General features: G+C 34.5%; 1 protein-coding gene across 2 annotated transcripts in view; it reads right to left on the bottom strand.

The window, feature by feature from the left end:
- Positions 1-22,560, bottom strand: part of tws (protein phosphatase 2 regulatory subunit tws) — a 38,475-nt gene that overhangs the window by 2,384 nt on the left and 13,531 nt on the right. For both annotated transcript variants that reach the window (XM_089251382.1, XM_089251383.1), the window contains exons 3-9: positions 20,341-20,438; positions 16,078-16,243; positions 9,789-10,076; positions 9,309-9,473; positions 8,934-9,195; positions 3,564-3,687; positions 2,416-2,575 (exon numbers count right to left, since the gene is read on the bottom strand). In XM_089251382.1, the coding sequence (XP_089107508.1) occupies positions 2,423-2,575; positions 3,564-3,687; positions 8,934-9,195; positions 9,309-9,473; positions 9,789-10,076; positions 16,078-16,243; positions 20,341-20,438 (1,256 nt within the window). In that variant the 3' untranslated portion in view covers positions 2,416-2,422. The remainder of the gene's footprint in view (positions 1-2,415; positions 2,576-3,563; positions 3,688-8,933; positions 9,196-9,308; positions 9,474-9,788; positions 10,077-16,077; positions 16,244-20,340; positions 20,439-22,560) is intronic.

The raw sequence follows: 22,560 nt of genomic DNA, 5'->3' as shown, positions 1-22,560 counted from the left end.
ATAACAGAAGAAAAAAACCAAAATTAATGCTTCAATGTACAAAAATGGAAAATATATATGTTAGGATACACATTCATTAACGTGAACTTAATATGGAGGGTTCAGAAAATAATTTGTGTAAGTCAATGAACATTAAAAATGAGGTAATGAGGTAAAGGCATCTTTTAAAGGATATTTTTATGAATGAAAAGGTACTTGCGATACACAAGTCATTTAAAGAAAATAGACCTTCAACGATTAGCTTCTGAACCCTCCATGTTTCTTAGGAGAATAAACAACTAAAGATTCAGAATCTTGTTGGCTATGACACTGTCTATGTGCAAAGCTTTAATACTATAGGCTTTATCCTCTTCTTTTTGTCATTTGTCATGACTCTCTTCATTAGCAAAAGCAAGCTTGTTAAAAATCACAAGTTTGGAACTCGGATGGAAAAAAAAACATTTCATCAAAATTGTATGATATCACTATCCAAATGGAATTACAGTGGGGTCTCGATAATCTGAGGTAACTGGAACCAAGACAATCTCGGATTACTGAAAACTCTGATTATCTTAAAAGTAATAGAAAACAGTTTTCTACAGAGAATGGGGGTGTTCCCATTCCTACCTATTCCATAGCTGCCAACTTTTGAAAATGAAAATTCGAGAGATTTTCGCGCAAACCCGTATTTTATGCTAAAACCACTCCCTAATAAATACAATAGGGATTTTTCCAAATAAAATAGGGATTTTCCAAATATAAAAGTTAGAGCGTAGGGAATAAAATACCTACTCAAAAACTGAAGTCAAATTAAAATAGGGATTTTACACACATGGAAGTTACACCCTTGGGAATAAAATTCCTACGCAAAAAACAAGTGAAATTGGAGGCCAAAACTTCAATGATGTAAAAATAAATATTGTGTTCAATCAGAAACGCTGTGAACAAACATTCTGAGCGAATGACCCCAAAATCATCGGAAGATGAAGGAAAACACCGTCAATTTTTGAAGAACACTGACTTTTTGTGACACTTGCTTGATGCTTTTTTTTTTTTCATTTCACGAGTGATGATGGCAGTCTTTCCATGACCGATGTTTATGTCCGTAACACAACTTGTACAAAGTCGGCCCTCTTCTGGAACGTTTGATGAAAGGAAATGCATCGGAATAAGTATCTTCAAAATTGATTAAATATGTTTTTGCTTATCAGTATTCGTGTTTTGTTATATCGCACGTTATAACAAAAGAAATTTTGACCACATGCGCGTGACTATAATCTTCAATTATTATCCAGGACTATTGGCTGCTAAGCCATTTCCCTGCACGATAAAACAAACAACTTTCTTGTTACCATCAGAGGGTTTGTAAAACTTCCTTAAAAAGGGAATTTCCCCATTTACGACGTGTGACGTCATTTCGAAAGGGAAAAAAAGATGCCCCACAAGAAATTCCTTAGGGATTGCTTTCATAAGTGGGGATTTCTTTAATGAAGTAGGGAATTTTAAGGGACAATTAGGGATTTTTGTGATTTTTGTAAAAATTCGGGAGATTTAAGAACTTTTCAGGATGTCGAGCGATGAAGCTAAAATTCGGGAGACTTGGCAGCTATGCTATTCTGTCCCTAACTCTACAGCTTAATTTGTTACACAACTGTCAAAACCAATACTCTGGTTAAGGGGAGGCCTACAGAGGATCCAGGCCTTAGAGGGGCTGATATATATATATATTTTTTGCCACTATAAATTTACTATAGACGTGTCTGAGGATCCACTGGAGGCCTCAGTCTAAGGGAAAAAGACTTCTTACAATTGAAATTTATCCCATTCATGAGAAAAATTTGACAAAATGAAGCAAAATCTAACTTGGCGAGAAAACTGAAGTTTTACAAAGGAATTTCGCAAAATTCCAGCATCTTTTGGATTATTCTGAACCTCAGATTATCAAAACTTCACTGTAAGAAACTAAAACATTGTTGGAACAAGCTTTAAAGAGACTAGGATGGGAGAAAGCAAGAAAAGATTGCCTTCCCTTACTAAACAGCTCTTGTACATTATCCATAATTTATTTCCAAAAATTCATTACGAAAGGAATTGAAAACTTATTAATTTGCTTATTCTAAAGCATCCCAATAATTGATATGCATGTGGATTTATAATTTAAACAAACATATGCGTCAAGTTTGATAAGAATGTTTTTTTGTACATTTTCATTAACAACCACAATATAGTTTACACATCACTATTCCTTCATGATCTCGATTCAACAGTTATTCCACACATGCTGTTTTAGAAAAATCCATCTTGACTAGATTTGCAAATCTCAAGTAAATGACTTTAGAGTTTTAATGCACTTTAAAAACAAACAGAAAATAACTGTTTATTTGAATTAATTAAATTTGGTATCAAAAACAGAAAAATTTTAAATGAAAAACTCACCTTTTGACTACAACTTCTCTTGGAAAATGTATAAATTATTTGTAGCAGCTACGGCTATAATATTTTCTTGTGGATGCCAAGCAGTATGAAGAATCTTCCTACTAAAATCAAGACAGTCTACATTGATTTCATCTTTCTTACGCTTGCCACCAGTGCAAACCTATTTAAAAATAAAAATTGCATCAACCATTTTAAATTTTTGATGAAATTATGTGTTTCAAGTTGTGAAATACACTCCCATAATTTAAAAACTCAAATGATAAAACTGATAGAGCATCATATCCCTTGAGAGCTAGAAAATATTAGGATAACTATAGAATGACTAGATAACACAAAAATTGTTTCCTACAAACCCCATGTTCAACAAACAGTATATCACGCATAAAGAAAAAGAGTAGGATTTTTTATTTGGGATTCTGTTTTTAAAAAAAATTTGAATTTAAACATGTTCCTAAAAGCAGAATATGACGAATGTCACTGAACAATATGCTGCTGCATAACAATTTCTGGACATTTTTTGATAAAAGAAGGAAAAATGACTCTTCTGAGTAGAAAAACTATTAAGGGAATTTCTACCATCGAACATTTACTGCCAGCTGAGGACATGTTGCAGAACAATGCAAAACATCCTGTGCTTTGAGAAACATGTACCATATTTTCCTACTTATCCTCTTTGCTGCAGAGGTAAACATTCTTTAACATTTTCAGTGGTTTTTAATTATCCTTTTTTTCAAGTTAAGACCTGAGGTACACATTCAACTCACAAATGGTCCTAGTGAAGATATTGACCAAAATTGATTTTTTTTTCTTTTTTTAAAGAGCATTTTGACATACAATAAACACAAATCAATAAAAAAATATTTTTTGAAAGGTTAGTTCTGGCTCAGGTGAAAAGAGGATATAATCCATGGATAGGCACCAGCAGCAAAATCCATATTTTTTTCCAGAAAAAACCACCCCTTTAATTTATTATATCATTTATTGATTTAAGAAATTTTCACGCACGAACTGACAATATTTTTCCTCAAAAGTCTCAAAATTTGCATCTGTAGATTATAAGCAACGAAACATGGTATCTACATATGAGGTGTTTTACATCAAATTGTATAACTTGAGAAACGATGTTGAGTATAAAAAGTGTCACTCACTTTCCTAGGTTTCAAAACCGTTTTGGGTTTTGCGATTTCTTTGGAAGCTTCCAGCGTGACATCTCTTTTACTGTTCCTATCAAACACTCTGAAAAAATTATTGTATGAGCCTGTCATAATGTACCTGGAAAGAAAAAAAAAGAAAAAGGGATTAAAAAAAACCTATTTTTTGTTAATAAAAGCTACCATAAATTTTATGAATAAAAATATAATTTTATGCTTAAAATATCAAATTTCCCAAATATTGGTAGTAATCCTTAATTCAAAATGGAAGTATTTCCATTGTATTAGTACAACTACTCAACTTCTTCATATAAACTTGGCACTGCTGTAAACAGAAATCACAATTTTACCCATTAATATTTTTTTTATTTCCATAGCTCAGTCATGTGCAAAATTCACAATATTCTAATCAGATCAGAAAACGCTGACCACAAGAACAATGTTTGGTATACATCGAATACCAATTTCAGAACCCCTGCACATTCATCATAGCTGATTAAATATACACGCCTTTGTTACATCGAAATCAAAAATAAAATGTTTAAGATGAATAAATGGCATTACACTTGAACACTTAGAATGCAAAAAAAGTTAGACTAATTTTATCTACAGAAAGTAAAGTTTCACAGCAGTTTCCATATAAAAACAAAAACCAAAGCTTAGAGTAGAAAAGACGAGTCATTAGACAATAGCTCCCCCCACCCCATCCCATAGGATATTTCAATACAGTTGTACTTGCTTATAACAAACACGGATATTACAAATTTTTGCATATAATTTTTTTCGTCCTGGGAATTTTGTATTGCTTTATTCATGCAATTTTGATTGCTTGTAATGAACATTAATTTCAGCAATAAGTACGCCTATAACAAATCTCCAATAGATTTTCAACATGGGGATTCTCTCAAAAATTTCTTTGTAATCTTATCTAATTCTTCTTATCTGTAAATTTACCTTTCTGTAACTGATAATATCTCCTTTTTTTCTTTGAAAGACATTCTAGCAGGGCTGTATTGGGTACTGTAAAGTCAGTTCTTTTTCTACCTTTCTCTTGTTTGCAGAAAACCTCATGGGGGAGAAACGGTTAAGGTTATTTATTCACAAAAATCCAACTTCTAAACCACCTTTAGAGCAAATTTGCCATTCTCAAGCTAGGTTAGGATGTTGGTTGCGGTGTGAAAATTAATTTTAAGAACGTCCAAGTGCAAAAAGTTACTCATTGCTTCAAAAATTATAATTATACAGTTGGTTAAAGTCAAAAATGGAAAAAGAAAATGAGGTATCAAAAAAAATTAGGGATTGCTCCAAGTTTCTTATTCTTTCTTTAAATTGTTCAAAAATATGAAAAACAAATTTTCCAGTGTACATGCTCTTACCAGGAAAAAATAGCATCACGTTTTGCATTTACCAAATTTGGCACATCATTTGAACATGAAAAGTTCAAAAGTATCAAGGGAGAAAAAAGGAATGATTGACACATATTTTTGTTGTATTCAATTATGTGAGATTTTAATTCAATTTTTATTAAAATGTATATTTTGATCATTTGTACATTTTAAGAATGCTCAGATTACTAAAAAAAATACATATCATGCATGTAAAATATTTATTTTGCTTAAATGGGTAATTATTCAAGCTGGAACAAGTATAACTAAGTTCGAGTGTGACAAACTGTTTCTTCAGACTTCATTATAAGTGTGTCCGACTGTATTAAGAAAAAAACCTTTAAAAAGTTCAAAATAGTCATCAACATTTGAGAGACATGAGCGATAAATTATGCTTATGATGATTTGCAATATCAATCAAATAGATAGTTTGTATCAAGGGATTCTTTGTTATATAGATAATACAGTGAAATGCCTATATAACAATACTCAAGGCACCAGAGGAAACGTATCATTGTAAAGGAGTTATTGTTACAGATGGAATATATTAGCATAACTATATGAAACTGCATCAGAACAGGGTATCATTATATAGGACCTTCACTGTGCTTAAATTTTCAGAAGATCAATCATATCTTATTTTCATTCCTGCACTATGCTTTCGTACTAAAATTGTGAAGAAATTGCAAAATTTTATCCTGAAATTGTAAAAACAGTTAGATGGTAATTGTATCTATAGAAAGTAAAGTGTTTCACAGTAGTTTTCATATCAAATACTAATCATCCCAATCAAATCTGGCACCATATACATTAGTGCAGAGTTTGATAGATTGAAAAATAATTTTAGGTGCCAGTTAAATTTCCTGCTATCATGAAGCTGGACTGGAAGAGATCTCAGTAACAGGATAAGTCCGGTGGCAGAGTTCTGGCATTCATTTAGCTAGAATTCCCAGGAGACCACCATTTCATTCTTCCCCCCACAAGAAATTTAAAATAAAAAATAGCACAGTCGATGCCCCTAATTAAAATCATGGATAACGTTATCATTCGGGTGTTATCACCACTTTTCCAAAGAACGGAACAGGCCAATATCATAACGGGAAAACATTCGTTTATAGTTATCAGGACTTTGATAATGTTATCAATTTTTTCCCCATTCTGAAGTTAAGGTTTAGCCAAACTTTTCCTGCAAGTTATCATTATCAGCCTGTAAGACTACGTAGGAGGCTAGAAGGTGTTCTATCCTTCCTCCCTCTTGTTCACAAACATTTATACAAATACAAATACAACGCCACAACAGGCAAAATGCCCAACGAGGTGGCTGATAAAAAGATGCCCATAAAAATATGGATGTCATATGTTTCAAAAATACAGCAACCCCATTAAAAATGCAATTAACACAAATTATAAACAATATATACACATGATAAAATATTATACAATGCCCATAAAGAATACTTATGGTTGTCTTATTCTAAGAATGGATAGCTTCTCGATTTACCCCAACATGTTTATCGTATTTCTTTTTAAACGTGTCAATTGTGTTACAATTTACTACCTCCGGGGGTAAGCTATTCCATTTATTAACAACCCTATTAGAGAAAAATTCCCTGCGACACCATAACCTTGCATTGTCCCTCACCAATTGATACTGGTGCCCCCTTGTAAAAGCAGTCGATTGGCGGTGTACTAAAAGTTCATGGTCAATCCTATCCATCCCATTGAAAATTTTGAACACTTCGATCATATCTCCTCGACACCTGCGTTCATCCAATGTAAACATATTCAAAAAATGAAGTCTCTCTTCATAACTCAAGCCCTGTGTGCCAATAAGGACATGCGTAGCTCTTCTCTGCACCACTTCAACCAAGTCTATGTCCCTCTGTAGGTATGGTCTCCAAAACCTTACCGCATACTCCAGTCCAGGACGAACTAAGCCTCGAAAAAGCGGAAGAATGACTTTAGGAGAACGCGAAGAGACCTTTTTGAAAATGAGACCAAGCATTCTATTCGTTTTTTTGACAACCGCTGAACAATGTTCAGAAAACTTAAGTCGCTCGTCAATGAGAATTCCCAAATCGGTGACTCTAGTTGCATCCGGGATAGTGACACCATTCAACTCGTAAGAGAACCGTGGGTTGTTCGAACCAAAATGAGCGACCATGCACTTATCTACGCTAAACGTCATGCTCCATTCATTTGCCCATGCTGCAATCTTGTTTAAGTTGGTCTGGAGCAACTCCCTATCGCTTTCATTCCCGATTACCCCCATTAGCTTCACATCATCTGCGAATTTGCTAGTAACTGTACTCCATAATCAGACCATAGTCTTTGCTGTGAGCCATGTATGGATGGAGCTGTTTTTGCAATGGCACTTCAAGAAAGGAAGCAAATGTATCACAAAAAAAACCCTTTCCTTTATTTCTTGATCAGTTTCTTTCAATTGACTAGATTCAAATTTTTTTTTTTTCCCCGAGACGCTTTCTCAAGAAATCGATGAAATATATTGTACATTATAAAATGTAATTCATGATATATACAAGTTTCATTATAATGCCTCACAATGGCTAAATAAAAAAATTTAGAATTTTAGCTAGTCCAGTTTCAGAATTAAAAATAAAATTTAGAAGAATGGGAAAAATATTTTGCAACGATTTCAATTAAATGCAGGAAAGAAATAATAGCCGTCCCGTTTTAACTATTAGTTTACTTTTCATCTTGTTTTCCAAACAGGATGTATGGTCAAGGTATTTGCAAACAATTTTAATTATGAATGTAACTATCATTTGGTTATTGTTATCAGAAACCCCGAGTCCCGATGTAATTACATTAGGCGACATGGACTGTATATTCTTTAATTTATCCAGAACTTGGGGTTTCCTTCCCATGCAATATAGACATACTGACATAGTTTCTTAAAATTCTGTAGTATCCGTATCCTTAGACTCAACACACAAATTAACTATCTGTTCCAATTCTCAATTCAATAATACATAAAAATGTTTAGGCACCACTGACAATTTTTAGATGGCAACCTGGCACAGACGTGCCAACTTTTGAAATCCAGAAATCCGCAGATTTTCCTGAGGGGGGAATATCTCCTCCCCCCCCCCCCCCCCACACTCATAGATTCGATCAAAAAAATTCATTAAAAACATTTTTGGAAATTTTTTTTTTTTAATGAATTAAGAAAAAGTTACATCCCCCCCCCCCCCAAGGCAGGTTCTGCATTGCCCCTGAGCAGAATATAATTCCATGTCAGTCTTTCCATGCAGAATAGAGAAATCACATCTGCATACTGTTCATACTGTTCATAAAGTATAAGTGTTTCCTTTCGTGGATGCTATCAGTGATTGATAATCTTGGGTATATGAACTCTTAAAAGCATTATATTTAGCTTTACATAGCTTAAAGTTTTATATTTTCTTTCTGAAGATGTTTAATCGGATGAAACAATTTAAATAAATTCAAATTACAAAGCTGCCGACGAAAAAACTTGTTTACCGCACAGCTGTTAATGGAATACAATAACGATTATACAGGAATTTCGGCCACCAAGGTCATGCGCATGATAAATGATTGACAATAAACGCTACGAAAACGAAGTCACGTCTTTGCCAGTTGCTTAAATGAGGTCACAGACTTTAAGGCTGCTCGATGGAAATTACTACGGCTGTCCTCTATGGGTGTTTTCCCTAACGATGACGGTAATCATTGATGCCACAACAACATGAAAGCTCGCGTAAAATCTAATTTTCTGCCAAAATCCGGAGAAATTTTAACAAATCTGGAGAGCGGGAGAAAGGATGAAAAATCCGGAGTCTCCCGCCTAAATCAGGAGAGTTGGCAGGTCTGCTGGCACCTGAGATTTGTCAATCACTGCATTAGTAGACATCTTGTGTAAATGGTTGTACAGAATCTACAATGGTATGATAAATACATAAGCAGGATCTTAGCTATAAAATAAAAAGAAAATTCTCACCCATCTGTGCCATTCCAGCAACATTCAAATTTATCGAATATGCAGTCATTTTCGTACAGACTACATAATTTAGACCTAAGATATTCGTGCACTTGGAAGCATTCTACTGGTTTCGTGTCCATATTGAGGTCCCACACTTTAATTGATAAATAGTCCCTAGATATGATATACCGTCCACTGTTGCTAAATTTGACATCAGATATACTAGATATGATTTCAGAGAAAAAACTTCTATTAGTTGGATCTTCTGGCTCCTCAAACACTGAAATGAATAATGAGGGAAAAATGTCATTACTAAATGAAACTAAAAACAATTCCAATAATAGGATTTTGCAAAATATCAATATTAAAAAATAAGAGAAAAAATTATCTTACATTTGGCATGTTGATCACATAATGCAGCTGCTCTCATGTCGCATAGCCGAATGGTACCTTTGCTACTGCTATAAACAAACACATTACACTGAGATGGATGGAACTCTGCTGCAGTGATTACTTCAGTCAGCTCTTCCATATTTGTTGGTTTTATATCGACAATGTCTAAAGTTTGGGAATTAAGGAAATTTCACTTATATGTGACAAAAAAAGTGAAATTTAAAGTAATTTCACCAAAAACAAGAATCTATTGTCAGAACAAGTTTTCTTTCGAAACTAAATAATAAAAAAACATTGTTATTGTATGTTGATATAAAAATGAATCTGGCACTGGAAATAAAGTTTGTGCTGAACCTAAAGCAATAGCTTTTTGACTAAAGCAACAAGATTTTATCATTTTGTTACAGCCTTGGTCATTTTATGTACATACTAAATTTTAAAAATTACAACTGTATTTTATGAAGATAAAACAAAGGATACTGAAGCTCTGGTCCGTTATTTCTAAATGCCATAGATTGATCCGCAGGTCATCGGCAGATAGGTATGTTTCTTGGTCACTGTTGACTGAAATTGAGTTTATGTGGTACGTATGAGCATTGGCAAAGATTCTACGAGGACTAGCTTCAACCATGAGTTCCATTGGCTTAACGACTGGCACACGTAATGCACTGAGGGGTTCTTTGATGATGTGACCACTATCATCCTTGAGGTTATAACCATCTATCCTCTTGTCCCGCTCAGAAACTTTCCACAACTTTATTGTTTTATCTAAAATGTATAAAAAACAAAAAAATATTTAACCATCTTAAAAGTAAAATTATAAAATCTTTGTGATAATTTTAACGACAGTATATTTAATTCATGTCAAGCATTGAGAGTGCGCAATGAAAATGAGATAGAAGAATGAAAGCATTGAATGAACCATTTTAAATTTACTTTTTTTCAATGTCAACTTGAAAATAACAAAAAAAAAAGACAGGCTGATGGTATTTTTTTTACACATAAAAACAAATTTTTGCCTCTCCTCTCTATTAGGATTTTTTTTTTTTCACCCTCATGATCATAATGGCTCATCAGCAGCTCCTCAGAATAGTTTAGCAGATATTTTCCCACATAAAAGAACCACTTCAAAGCATAAACAGGCACACAAATCAATATCTCCAGCTCACCACGACGCCCGACAAAAATTGGTGATGTCCCTGGGGGGCGTGACACACACACACTTTGAGAAACACTCCTGTATTTCTTTAAATTTGGCCTAAATGTTGTCTCCCAACACAATGGTGAATGGCTTGCCAATTCGATCACCGACCCTATTCTAGTGCGATATTTGTCCTCTCAAACTCTCTTGTTCTGTCACATGTGCATACTATATGAATTGGTCATTCTCTATAGCTAGTCAATAAAGATCGGCACGACTTTAAAAAAATGGATGATAATTTAAAAAAACCACCTTCTTCCTTTCCAGGAAAAAAAATTGATGTCATTTCCCATGGCCCCTCCCCAAGAGTAGAACGGACAGGGCTCTAGCCCTGAGGCCCAGGACAATAACCATCATTGTTTTGTTTTTTCATGCTATAAAATCGCTAGAGCCCCGCCTCCTGAAAACTCTAGCTCGCATACCCACCAAAGATCCCAGCCCCGGAGCCCTGCTCCACAATATGGGGGTCATATGGACACCAATATTGTTCCCAAGAGGTCTACCTTCATCCGTCAACCCCTCCCCCAAGAAATATCACATGATTTTAAAAATACTGCTTTAGGGCCATCACACCGAGCGGATGTGGGCCCAGATCAGCATGCCTTTTCACACAAGCACATGTTTGTGGCCGTTTCACCCGCATCTTAAAGGCTGATTTTGTTTTCACCCAGTGAACACCGTACATAAATAGTGTTGTTTAATAAGAGTATTTACTTTTTTTTTTGTTTAATTTTATTATTCAAGTACAGTAAAACCTCCTCTAATGGTCACCTCCAAACAACAGCCACATTTTGTTGGAACCAAACGCGTCCCATAGACTTTACATTACAGATCATCTCTGAACAACGATTTTCGAACAACGGCCACTTTGGACATATACAAAATTAGGTTTGAGGGTCACATCAGATGACTCCGAAAGCCACATTTAGCCCACGTATCATGGGTTGTGCATATATGGTAGAGCTGACTGTGGGTGGGTATGTAGAACTGTTTTAAGGTTGCTAGTACACCATTTTGGTCCGTAACACTTTTTCTAGCCAAGCCATTTCTAATGTGTTCTACCTCAGCACTTCATGCCTAAATTTTAGGATGCCAAAATAGCGCTGCAAATAGATTAAATGGGCGCAACTAGATGCTTGGTCAGTGGGGCAAGTATGCATTTTGTGCCCCCCCCCCCCATAATGTTGAAGGGTAGCTTATAGGGTGAAATTTGCACGGCCCTATGCTCTAGAGACAGGGCATCAGATCTGCCTGATCCCCTCTAGTAGCATGTTGTGGCCCTGTCAATTAATCTCTCTCATTATAATATTATAGTATCAATGCAATCATGTATTCCAATATAATCAATTACATAATTAAAATAATGAATTACAGAACGAACTATCATTCTACGTGTTATATAGATCATAAATTTTAGTGTTTTTTTTTTCTTTCTGAAATATTTCATTCCGAATATAATGGCTACTTCCCAATAGTAGCCACATTTTCACTGTCCCATCAGTGGCTTTTGTTGGGAGGTTTTACTGTATAAAATTGTAAAGTATGGATAAAAAGAAATTACAGTTTCTATATCTTCTTTATCTCAGAAGGAAACAAAGGATAGATGTGTGTACATCCTATTAATGGACAGACCTTCATATGGTGTTTTTAAGGGTATTTAAGGCTTAATTACTTATAATTAAAAAATTTCCATTCAAAATCACCTTTAAAAGTAGCCAATAATCTGGGCGATTACCACCCAGACCAGCATCGTGCGAATACTCCTATTCAACCTAATGTACAAAACCTGTTTCTACAAAAGGTTCTACCTTTAACCTGCACTTAAGTTTTGACATGTGCGGACACCATCTGAGCCCGGATGAACACTTCTGAGTTACAGGAGGCATTCTGCATTGTCTGAAAAGTTCCATTTGTACAATTAGTTAAAACTTCTCGTGAACCCGCACCAGCTCCATGTGAAAGGGCTCTTAGGTGAATATTACAGATGCTGAAAAGTCTGGACAAGCACAGAAAATTTTTTTTCATCTAGTTAGCCAGCTTTTCCCCTACCCATAATGTCTGCCCTAATATACACATTTACAGATAATGTCTTTTCTTTAATTCTTTTTTGTTTACCCATCTAAATCCAGCAGAAAAAAAAAACTTGGAGAGAAGAAACTGAAAAATGGAAAAAATATTGAGTCACAGTTTCAAAATAAGATCTGATTTCAGGGGGAGGGATATAATGCATGAGGGGGGGGGGGGGAGTTCTTTAAAACTTGTAAAGAATCTGTGACCTTCATTCAAATTTTGTGTCTCTTCCGTGTCCTTTTTATGATTTTCCATGATTTTTTCCCCTGATAAGAAAACAAACTGACGAATGTGCTAGATACACTATAACACTTGCCTAGATTGCAAAAAACTTCAGTCAGCTCTTCAGTTCAGACAGTGATTTTTTTTACCTGCAGGAAGCAATAAACTCGTCTCATGTTCTGTGCTGAGATAGCCAAAATGAGAACACTGTATTATGTTGTCATGATAGGTTCAGTCAGGTGTAAATTTACGCTGTATAGACGCTGCTGTGATTGGTCAGAATATGTATACATGGACAAAAATGTTGATTGGCCAAAAAATTCCATATCTGATTACAAAAGGAGTGTTATTTATAGTGTTTGTACGTAAGGCAGTTTTGCTGTTCTTATTGCAATATTACCGCCTAACACAATGTTTTTCTGACATCAACCCACCAATATTATTTTCAGTGAGGCATTGTAGCCAGAGCAAATTGGAATACCAAATACTAGGAAGGAAATGTTATTAGTCAGAGATGCAATTGATGCGCTATAGCGTGTCAAATATCCAGAATTTCAGAAAAGGATGCATAAAATTTTGGTTCACGCGTCCTCTGGGATGCGTTCTTTCCTAGTTCCTAGAAAAAAAGTAGAGAGAAAAACTCCAACTTTTTCCCCTTCTTTTTTTTTTTTCCTTTTCAGTCATCACAATTGTGTGACCTTGAGAAAGGTAGTGTATTGATATACATGCGGGTTGTTGAAGATATTTAGTTGCTTCCCTTAATGAGGGGGCCATGTACAGAATTTTCAAATTTCTGAGTTTCTATTGCCCTGCGGATTTTCTTCCGTCCAGTTACATATCAGAAATTACTGTAATTTCGCTGCTATCTGCCGGCATTCAAAGGCAGTGTCTATACAGCGTAAATTCAACTTGTTCCTACAAGATTGCGAATGCGCATTTTTTTGAAAAATCTTAAACGATTTGGAACGCCTGTTCACAGTGTAAAACATTTCCCGAGATTGTTCAGAAAAAAAAACGAATCTGTAAAAACTCTACCTTGAAAATACGCAGTTTCATCATCTAACTGCTATGTGGTAGTCACTGTATCTCATCGCAAAAATCACTAGTGTTTATGGATAATTGGCTTATGGAGGGGCAGAAGGATTTCTTCCACAGAAATTGTGAGTCACTAATGCTCAAAAATAATTTTAAATTAACATTGTATAAGACTGTATTCTAATTTTCTACAAAATTATTTCCTGTTTTTCATTTTCTTGGGGGCTCTAGCCCCCAGATTTTGCCTCTGGTGAAAATCCGGGTTTGAACACGAGATTGCGCAGTGGTAATCAGCTAAAAATATGATTTTCTAAGGTTTTCCAATTTTGAGTTGGTTATTCTTTAGAAAAAAGCTCTGATTGCCATAAAAATCACACAGACCTACAACACAAATATTTATACATTGAATTTCAAATCCAAGCATTACCAATTTGGAACATAGATGAAAAGCTGCAACTAGGGTAGGGAGGGGAGAAGCAGGTGGGTTTGCCCCCCCCCCCCCAGGCTTTGGACTACAGGCGGTGTCAAAAATTCACCCTTTATAATTGCTTCTTCATTACACAGGGTGCCAAAATGTGTACTTGCCCCATTTGAGAAAGTATGTAGTTGCGTCCTAGATAGATGGCATCGCTTACTGAACACAAAACACGCTAGTAACAACCTGGGAACACCGCGTGCTGTTGGCATCAATGCTGGCCACACACAAGCACACTTAAGTTTCGCTAACACAAATCTGGCATAGCTCCCATATTCAGGTGTAAAAATATGTGGCAGTTAAATGGCGACAGATCATTGTGGACTACCATCAGGGAGGGAAAATAAAATCATTCTAAAAGGAATTGCTTCGCAAGAATTTATATGAATAGGGAATCAGAAGAGAAGTGTCTGAGAAAGAGTGTACAGAGAGAGAGAATTTCACTTGCTTTAATGAAAGGACAAAAGACAGGACTTTAATGAAAGGACAAAAGACAGGACTTTAAAGAAAGGACAAAAGACAGGACTTTAAAGAAAGGACAAAGACATATTATGCTAATAGCAAATTAATTCAAGACTGGGGTAGGACAAAGACAAGGTGGATTTTGCATTATCCGGGGAGCACCACAAGGAGGCCCACCAACCTACTCCCCAAGAGGAAGTTTTGACCACATGCGCGTGTCACTATAATCTTCAATTATTATCCAGGATTATCGGCTGCTAAGCTATTTCCCTGCACGATAAGACAAACAACTTTTCTTGCTACTATCAGAGGGTTTGTAAAACTTCCTTAAAAAAGGAATTTCCCACTATTCCCCATATTTATGATGTGTGACATCATTTCGGAAGGGGAAAAAACAGAGGCAAGACTTTTTGCCCCACAAGAAATTTCTTAGGGACTGTTTTCAGAAGCGGGGATTCTTTTTAAATGAAGTAGGGAATGTTTAGGGACAATTAGGGATTTTTTGTGATTTTCGTAAAAATTCAAGAGATTTAAGAACTTTGCAGGAGGTCGAGAGATGAAGCTAAAATTCGGGAGAATTAGCAGCTATGTAATGGGCTTCTTTGCTTTTCCTACAAGTAGACAATGAAAGTAAATGAACCTTAGGATAGAGCATGTTTTTAGAAATGAATTATTTATTTGATTCACAGAGATACCTTCTTCTACTCAGAACATGGCCCACCGCTATGTCTCAACAAAGAGAAATATAAGCAGGTGATAAAAGACTGGAGGCATGCTGGAAAAAAATTCATAGAAAGACCACTGAATTATGGGGGAGGGGATGGGGGCATATTTTTTTCAAAGATAATTTTTTTCGAGGGACCCACTTTCACTCAAAAGGGACAGATTTTTCTAGTACCCTGGGTCCCGGGACCCAGATAAATTAGAGTACAGTGGCATCTCTATACAGTGGCATGATTAGTGATAAATAGGGCTAGGATTTTTTTACTTCAAAAATAAAATCATTACGGACTGGTAAAAAAACCTGAAATTCAGGATTTTTCCAATAGTTTAGAGAAAATTCTTCATAACACCATTGTTCAAACAGCATAATGCACTTTCACATGTTGTGAGAGTGTCTCCGCATTGTATACAAACATAAGTCATACACAAATCAATAACATGTGCACAATACTTCAGCCGATCTATTTGTCAGACCAGCAATTCACAGTACAGGCTCAGAGAGACATAATTCACAATGCACACAAAATCAACGAATAGCAATAACCCCAAAACTGTTATTTGTAAAAATAAAAAATACAAACCATTAGTAGATAGAAGAAAATGAGCAGGGTTTTTTCTTTTTAACCATCTTATTTTGTTGATTTTCTCCTCGATTTCCAAGCTTTTTAAATAGTCAAACTCAGGTTCATGACTTTGAAAAGTACTATACACATTATACTCGCCTCTCCTCGGGACAGATATCTTAGACTGCAAAGAAAATAATTCAGCTATTTCTCTTGTCACAATGAAATGAAATAAAAGTTGTTCAATAGTTACTCCAGTTTTACTGAATCAGTTCCAAAACTATGCATCTTGATCACCTAAAATGAATTTTCCTAAAACCAATAGGAACAATTAATTTTTTCCCTCAAGGTCAAAATGTAAATTCAAACTGTCAACCGACATTCATTATTTAGGCATTTAACAATTAAACTGCTCTCATCATCTGCAGATGATGAGCATAGTACGCTGCTCATTCATCGTTTCATGATACAGTGAAAGAAAGGAGTTTTTCCTCATGCAAACCGAGAGGCTTTAATCCAAATATTTGCACAGCCTAAATGTACAGATTAGTAACATGTAGGTATATCAAAAAAAGGACCTAAATCGGTTACTTAAAAAATACTAATTTTCAAACACATTGCTGAATTTGATTAAAAATCTGCGATAGATAGAACTGCTCACAACCCCGGACTGATGAAAAGCACCTTACTTCCGTTACTTCAAAAGAGGCAGAGTTGAGTCGGAAAAGTTAGCAAAGATTTATAGTGAGGCTCCCATTGCCCTGTGCTCACAAGTATCAAATCACTCACGTCGTTCTAAAATCTGCGATAGTTACTCCTTGCGAATTTCAAAAATGAACACTCATTTCGGTTATATGAAAAGCAGCTATATAAAATTTAGTATCAAGAAGTTTTAGTTAAAACAATTTGAATTTATTACTGTGGTTTCAAGTTCTAGCTTCTAAAATATCTTTTTTATTTTTCTTGTAGACAAGTAACCATGGTACAATATGAAATAGGTGTGTTTTTAACCTTTTAAGCAATATGGACGAGATATCCCACCTCCTTATAAGCCTCTAATTTTTAGCATTGACAAGTCCACATATTTTAAAACACTTTTCCTTATACCCCCTTAATTTGCACTTGCTGACAATCAAAATATATGGCATTTTAAAGGGAGGTTTAGTGATTTCTGCAGTGTCATTTAAATGATTGGCATATACAGTGAAGTCACTTAGTTTCATAATTAAAATTACATATTTTCTAAATTAAACATGACATACCAAACATTTAAAGAAAATTTTAATGAATGCAAAAATACAAGCACTAAAAATCTGTGAGTATCACAAACTAGCCCGGGAAAAAAAATTAATCACAGCTATATAAATACAGAGTCCCACAATGGGAAATATAATTTTTAGGGGGGGGGGAGAATTTCGGAATGTGTTTTTCTATTAAGGCTTGGAAATTTTCAGAACTCCCACCATATTTGTAAAAGTTCAAATTTAACTTTTTTTCAACATTCTAACAATTTTCTGATTTCTTCTTTCAGTTAATATATTTTTCACATATTTAGCTTCCATATTTTTTATGGGCATCGGTTGTCAGCCATCTGGTTGGGCATTTTGCTTTGCCTGTTGTGCCCTTTGTGTTTGTATTTTATTTTTATTTTTCAGTGCTTTCTTTGGGGAAGGGATTTGACTAAGGGTTCTTAACGTTTTGTATTCAACAAACAATTTGTGCCAATAAGATGAAGTGCACAGACCCTTTGTTTTAATAAAACGAAGGACATAGACCCATTCACAAAATAGTATTCTGTATACAGCAATGTAAAAATGTCTTAATTGTTCTCTCATACAAGCTCACAGACCCTCTGAAGTCTTCCCACAGATTCCTGTTCAAGAACCATTGCTTCTGAAAGTTTTGCTCCCTCAACGTGAAGAGGGGTTACTTTTTGAGGAACAAGAATTGCAAGTAACGTAAAAAAAGAATACAAACTGGGGGGGGGGGGGGGGGGGGGGAAGCTTCCTGACAATAAGTTCTAGTTACAGGAGCATCAGGATTTCAGAGATGGGATTTGGTGGAACATGGGTTTTCACAGCAGCCCACGTCTCCTGAGATGAACCAGCTTATATCCCCTAGGAGTACAGAGTGGGGGGTCACAGTTGGTCTGGAGATGAGACATAGGTAAAAAGGTTGGGAACCGCTGGCTTAGTTATTCAGCCCGAATATCTGTGTAAATCTAAGGACAAACTAATTTTAAGGATTATATTACAGTGAAATCTGTACAAAACAGAACATTAATAGACTGAAATAATATTGTTTTAGGCCGGGATCACGCTATAAAAGTTTTAGAAAAGTTCATTTATAAAACTTGAAAAATACAACTAATAAGCGTATCGGTTACATTCCAGCGAATGTAATCAATAGGCTTATTGATTGTTTTCCTCAAGTTTCACAAAAGAACTTTCCTAAAACTTTTATAGTGTAATTCCATCCCTAAACAGATTTCAGTTTCATAAAGGTGCAAATAAAAGCACCAATCATTGAACAGACTGTACTTTGGTTCTGCTTAAAATCACTTTTTGTCAGGGTTGGCAAGGTTTCAGACAGTGGTTTTTACCATACTGTCTAAAACTGTCCTAATCTGTCCAAAACCTCATATTTATAACTATAAGTGAAAAACTTAGCAATTTGATGAAGAGGTAACTTCTATAATCAAATAATAAACTTTATATTATATAAATTATATTATATTATTAAAATTACATTAAATATAATAAAATTTTGAAATTCAAAACAGTATGTGCAAAGGGTTATATGACTGATATCAGGTTATCCAACAATTGAAAACTGAACTGTCTTGAGGTTAAATATTAGATTTATGGAAACATGAAAGATACAGAATGGGATAGAAATTTGTCACATGAAAACTAGAAAAAAGCAATACATATGACTACAGAATGAAATTAAACTTACATAATAATTGAATTCTAATAATCAAGAGCAGCTGCGTCTTTTAACATTTAATAACACATAACTAATTTAGCTGCCTTATCCGTGCCAAGATGATTTTTAAGATAACAAAATTTTAAAATATTCTTTCAATTGACGCATAACTTGGGGGATACGGAAATAAAAAAACAATGTGTTAAAGACAGTCTTTTGATAAGCCTTCTCCCAGTGTTTTTCTCATTGCTGTCTTCCATGTGATAGAACTGTAAATATAGCTTGAATTTATTCAGTGAAATATTAGCTTCTAGCCTCATAAGAGCAACAATTTAAATTTAACAAATATTTTGGGTCTTGAAGTCTTTCATCATTATGTAGGCATAATCAGTGTTTGTGAAATTGTGTTCTGTTAGTCATGTGTAGGTGCTACATAGTGGCCTCATTTTCTTCAGATATTTTCCTTTATTTATAATTAGTTTTTGAAAATTGAGAATGTAAAATAGAAAGTTCACTTGAAAATTTTAAGAAAAAAGTTTGAAAAGTCAAAATAGAACAATTTGCATTAAATAAACACTACACCATTGATATATATTCACATCAGTATATTGGTGTCTAATAAAAAATATTTTTGTTTAGTAATAATGCAATTATAACTGTGACTGCGTATTTGGTACCTCCAATATAATGTATTTTTTAAAGATAAATGTTTGGACAGATTCAGCAGGGTTTTGGACAAGCACTGTCCTAAATACAGTACCTGCTTCATAATCATACTTTAAAAACAAGATACAAAGTATAAATAACATGTACAGCAAACTAAAAAATTGAAAACAGTGTTTATTTAAACCGTAATATGAGTGATATTAATTTACTATCAGATTTCCAGCTTAAAACCATCAATTTGGTGAATCAACTTAGAAAAAAAACCAAATGACACCTTTTTGAAATATTTTTGATTTAGTTTTATTTTCTGCTAGTATTTTTTTTTTTAATATGTTAGTATCGTGGGGGGAAAACCAAAAACCAAAGATTTCCACATAACATTTTGAAACTTGGAGGTTTTGGAGTTTCAGACACTTTTGGACAGTTTTCCTACATGTCCTGTCCAAAACCCCAACCCTGCTTTTTGTCTCGTACAGTGTCCGTTTTAGGTTTCACTGTAATTAAATTTTTCCCGATCATATTTTATTGTGCAGTGTATATACCCTCCATAAAAAAAGATATGTCAGGGTGAATTTCTAGGATTTGGAAAACATGAAACTGAAAATAGAATCCTGCTGCATTAAGGTGGGAGGGAGCATGAATTGCAAAGGTTTCACTGCAAATAAATCATAGAAATCAAAAGCATACCACAGGATCCCTCTGGAATATCACAACACGACCACCCTTATCTCCAGTCGCTAAGAGATTGCCATCATGATTAAATTCAACACAGGATATTATGTCAGCTGTAATAAAAAGAAAACCAGTCAACAAAAGTCAGGAATTTTGACATCCAAGTCTATATATTAACAAAAACTCAAGCTAAAAGCACATGAAGGAAAAAAAATCAGACAAAGACATGCCAACATTCAATAACTTTATCACAAAATATTTGACAAAATAAAATCTACAGCAGTACTAATAAATGGCAGCTTTAAAAAAATTGGAAGAAATCCCAAATCCCTTATCATATAGTTTTCCACATAAAATTCTCAAAAACGTTTGACTTGCTTCCATTTTGCTTCATAATTTTTTCTATATGAGCTTTAATATGTACAATCAAACCTCGTTAATGAGTCACTCTTGGGAGACCAAAAATGTGACCTCGTAAGCAGAGTGACTCGCCAAATGGAGCAAGCCATGGCAGAGCTGACTCCTGTCCCCCTATTGATGCAGAAACAACCAAATTTCAGTTATTCAAATAAAAATCAGCCATGAAAATTGATTATACGAGTTATTCTTAATCAATGTTTATCTGCCAGATTACAATTACACATTTGAATAAACAAATATTACCTTTTGGAAATTTAAAAAAATTGATAATTTTTCCACATGTTTATGGGAACAGAAGCATTGTGTCTTGTATGACAGATTATTTCTTTTAGAACATCATAAATGGAAATGAAATATTCTTTAAGAGCTCTGAATTTTTTTTTCACTGAAAAAAATACTAGCAAGTTTTGTTCACATGAAATTGGTAGCTGAAAAAGCGATCCTTTTCTCCAAAGAAAATAAAAATTGGAGGTCTGTTGTGCTTTCCATTCCTGATACAATTTTTTTCATTGGGTTGATTTTTTTATATTCCTTCACTAACGCTGCTTTGTCTTCAAAGGCGAATGAACTTTTTGAAGTTCTGAGAACATTCTGAGAGTAGGGTGAACACAGGGTTACAGATGCTCCCCAAAGCAGAATATACCAAAATCTGTGGCGTACATCACAGAACAATGTGCTACTGCAGAACAATCTGGAAGAATTTTAAGTGCACTGAAGAAACACTATTACACGGGAATCTTTACTACATAGCAGAATATTTCCAGATAGCTGAGGGCTTGTTACAGAACAATTTTAGCATTCTGCTTTGGGGCCAATGCTGGACAATCATCCAAGATTTGTTTAAAATGTAAAAAAAACCTACAAAAATATTGAGCAGCTTGACCTAAATATTTTTTCTCCCTAAAAAAACAGCAAATTTCTGCCATGTACATTTTTCAGCAAAAGAAGAGGGTATTGAGGCTTCAATGGCTTCTGCTTGAATTGTCAAGAGTGAACTTATCCCATGTACTGTACAGAGTTTCTGATTCGAATGGGAATTTTTGAAAGAGTGCTTTCACAAAAATGACTTCTTAAGCAGAGTGGAGTGAAGCATTATCGGTAGTTTAATGACATCAAAGCCCCATAGAGGTCAATTGGGATTTCCAAAAAATGACTCTGTAAGAGAGATGACGTATTAGCTGGGTGATACACACTAATAAGGCTTGATTGCACATTATGGGTTTTAGCAGGATTGATTTAACTTGGGTGAACAAAAATATTTACAAAAGCAATTGTCCTGACACATAACACAGTAAAATTGCTTTATATTAAATTTGTTTATTCTGTGCCTTCACAAAATTATGCATGTATGTGTATGGTTTTTTTAATAAGTAAATTTCTACTACAAAACAAACTTTCTACAGATTATGTGCAGAAAGATGGGCAAATACTAAGAAAATTCCATGTCCACTTAGAGTGTGTAATTTATATGTATGTGTGCGTGTATATATTCTATTTGAAGAATTTCAAACTGAAAATAAACTTTGTCAAGTGATTTTATCCACTAAAATAAATATCCACTTATTTGATGCTAAATTTGAATTACAAAAACAAAAAAATATTTTTATCTGGGACATCCACTCAAATTCAGCCTTACATAAAAGTAGATTAACACCACAATCAAGACTAAATAAATCAGCTACTCTAGTGATATACAGTAGAAACCTAGAAACAGTTCAGATATAAATAACCGTGGTAGATAGACATTTCAAAAGAATATAAAAAATAGAAGTCTGTTGATCACATAAATAAATGCATTCGGTACAATTGTTTTTC

The sequence above is a fragment of the Pholcus phalangioides genome, unplaced genomic scaffold (assembly GCF_987345545.1).
Source record: "Pholcus phalangioides strain wild (caught in Gottingen) unplaced genomic scaffold, Ppha-v1.0 ptg000024l_1, whole genome shotgun sequence".
In the NCBI taxonomy this organism is placed as follows: Eukaryota; Metazoa; Arthropoda; class Arachnida; order Araneae; family Pholcidae; genus Pholcus; species Pholcus phalangioides.
Note: the sequence above shows the minus strand (reverse complement) of the source record. Positions and strands in the feature narration are given on the sequence as shown.